The sequence below is a fragment of the Halyomorpha halys genome, unplaced genomic scaffold (genome assembly GCF_000696795.3).
Source record: "Halyomorpha halys isolate HHAL.00 unplaced genomic scaffold, Hhal_1.1 Scaffold727.1, whole genome shotgun sequence".
In the NCBI taxonomy this organism is placed as follows: domain Eukaryota; kingdom Metazoa; phylum Arthropoda; class Insecta; order Hemiptera; family Pentatomidae; genus Halyomorpha; species Halyomorpha halys.
The window spans coordinates 253,135-256,246 of record NW_027107768.1 but is presented as its reverse complement, the minus strand read 5'-3'; the positions used below and the strand labels follow the sequence as shown (position 1 = coordinate 256,246).

At 28.4% G+C, this 3,112-nt stretch overlaps 1 protein-coding gene across 3 annotated transcripts in view; it reads left to right on the top strand.

Moving 5' to 3' along the window:
- Positions 1-3,112, top strand: part of Stim (stromal interaction molecule) — a 131,718-nt gene that overhangs the window by 106,022 nt on the left and 22,584 nt on the right. For all 3 annotated transcript variants that reach the window (XR_010843084.1, XM_067046113.1, XM_014428573.3), the window contains one exon: positions 1,937-1,987. Coding sequence is in view for 2 of the 3 variants with exons in the window: in XM_067046113.1 (XP_066902214.1) it covers positions 1,937-1,987 (51 nt within the window). In the remaining variant the exon portion in view is untranslated. The remainder of the gene's footprint in view (positions 1-1,936; positions 1,988-3,112) is intronic.

Here is a 3,112-nt window from a genome sequence, read left to right as displayed (position 1 = left end):
ATATATATATAAAAAAAAAAAATTAAAACATGAACTGTTACATTGTTACAAAAACTAAAATAATGAAGTGTGGACTAAAAAAAATATTTAGATATATATGTACAAATAAAAAAAAAAAAAAAAAAAGCAATTTTCTTTACACAATAAAATGATAAGTTAATTAACTTGAATTAATTTGAAAAAAAGAAAAAAAATATGAAGCCAACACAAATTTGGCTGAAAAACAGTTGCAGAGCGTCCGTGAATTAGTGACGGCCCTCTCACACCGTGCCAATGCCTCCTAAATACACTGCCTACTGCCTCATCTACGGTTATACAGGCCCTGGCCTCACTGCCTTCGGTATCGTTCTGCACATGTTACACTTCCGCAGTGTATTTATACACACTAAACCTCCTTATATCACTTATTTTTATGTATCAAATTAAAAATACAAAATTACTTATAGTTAAAAAAAATAAATAAACAAACTTAAATCTAACAAACTTGAAAATCACATGGAAAGTCAATAGAAAAATTAACCTAAAAAGAAACAAAACTTTTGGGCTTTAACAGTTCCTAAAAACTTTGATTTATTCGTAATAAACTCATTGTTGGTTCCATAATTAGATTCTTTTTTACTTTCACTTACCTATGTATAGAATATACAGTAAGAGAAATTATTGTGACCGTGCTAAATTTCAAATTTGAGTTTTTGACATAAATACACGTTTTGAGGTCCCCTGAGTCCAAATAACCAAGTTTCGCAAAATGGTCTGTGTGTATCTGAACAGCCTAGCTCAAAAACGAAAAGTCGTAAGAAACCTAAACTTATTTAAGGAGACTATATGCCTGAGATGTGACAGCAACTCTTTTGCCTAAATCAACCATTTATAACGGAAGTACCAATTTATAGAATAATTTTTTCGATTTTCTCCTCTGTCAAAATACCTCTAAAGATTTTTATTAAACTCTGTGAATCAATGAGCAATCAACTGGTTTTTAATATCAGATAGGTCTTTTCCTTATTGAAATAGTTTTACACGGCTTAAATGCCAAATTTTACTTTAAAGTTTCTTTAATTTTATTTATTTGAAATAAATAACCAGTTCTCATTGTTACTGATAATAAATGATGTATAAATAAAAAATACAAAAGAGTTTTATGAATAACTAAATAAGAAAAAAAGGGAAGTATGGAATAAGCCGAGACCACCCAACCAGTGTTTGTTTACCTCTCATTGGCATCTTCTCATATGCATTTAATATAGTTGATTTATATTGTATTATACTATACTAACTTTCTATTCTTATTTATAAACCATAAATGTACCATTTTCTTTTTTTTTTTTTTTTTTTTTTTTTATTCAACCTGTGAATTAAGATTTTAAAATTTTTTTTATTGTGTTATTTTAAAGTTATAGCATAAGGTTGATTGAATTTTTCCAACCCCTGATAAAATGATTTAATGATTTATTGTATTTTTTATCATTTAACATCACAATCTAACAAGAGGTGATCATAACAAAAAAAAAAGGCAATCCTTCCCTGCCCTGCTAAGACCCCCAGGAGCGACGGTCTTATATCACTTTTGAAATATTAGCTTAAAACGGGAAGAGGAGACTTTAACATGGTTTAGTCGAGCAATATTTAAAAATCACCTGAAATTGAAAAACGGCATGAAACTATCTTTTAAATCAGGAACTGGTGGACAGCTGCTGAGGATAGAGGAACATGGAGGACAAATCTTGAGGCAGACAAGATCCAGTAATGGATTTTTGAGCTCGGGATGATGATTCTTATATTTTTTAGCTTCTCTCAGTTCTTTTGTTGATGATAGACTTATTTCATTTTTAAGGACTTCTTTTTTTTAAATTAAGGTTAAATATTGGACAACCAAGAGTAGCTTAATATTCTTATAAAAGCTTCTTTGATTTATTTTATGTCTTTTAATTTTCAGGGAGGTTGAATAGTCAAGATGGACTTGATGATGACACCAATAGTATCACAGGTAAATTAATTGGCATTATGGTTATTAAAAACTGTTGTTATTAAAACTGAGTTGATTTTATTTTTTGAGGTTGGTTATAATAATTTTTTCTTCTCATGTAAACAGTTTTTTACTTTCACTTACCCATATATGGTATATATAATGAGAAGTATTGCAATTGTGAAAAATTTCAAGTTTGAGTTTTCGAAATTTACGTTTTGAGGTCATCTGGGTTCAAATAAACAAGTATTGGAAAATGGTCTCTATGTCCATGTGTTTATGTGTGAACAGCCTAGCTCAAAAAGAAAGTCTTTAAAAACTGAAATTATACATTTAAGGCTGGTATATCCCTGTAAGAATTTTGTAGCAACTTTTTCAATAAAATCAACTTAACAGAAGTGCCACTTTATATAATCGGTTTTACACATTTTTCCGATTTTCCCCAAAACTGCTCAAACCATTTTGATTAAACTTAGTGTGTCAATTATTTCACTTTCTGTTTATGAAATATATTTTCATCCTAAATAATAAATAAATAGATAGTTTTGAAACATATGAGACTATGTTTATCTCAAAGTAGAGTGGTAAATGAAAAATGTGTGATGCGCACCTCACCATATTTGTTCTTTTTTTCATTTTACAATTTCATTCAAATGGTATTTGTATATAGATTATATTTTAATCATTTTTTAGTGTGTTTGTTATTGGTAGAACTTATTATAATTCCTTGATAAGCAAATATCTGATATAATACCCAGCATTAAGAGAAAAGGTTATTAGTCATTTAAAAAGAAACCCCTTAATAAAAGAAACAAAAATTACTTGGGTTTACTCAAATACAGGCATTGGTTTAAAACCTTGCAATTCTTACTTCTTCTTTCTTCATACTGATTCTTTCTTAAAGAACTAATCAGGACCAGTTGAACAGGTAGGTGGTCCTGATTTGTTCTTTGATCATTTAATATATATATATATATTGTAATATGCTCTTTTTTAGTAAATAGTATATTTTGATGTATAAATGGTTTTAATATGTTTTATTTTATGTATCATTTTAATATTCATTGCTTTGTTTATCCAAAAAGCAAACTAACCAAGTTTCATTGTTTATAATAACTTCGTGATACAAAAAAACAAGATGGCGGT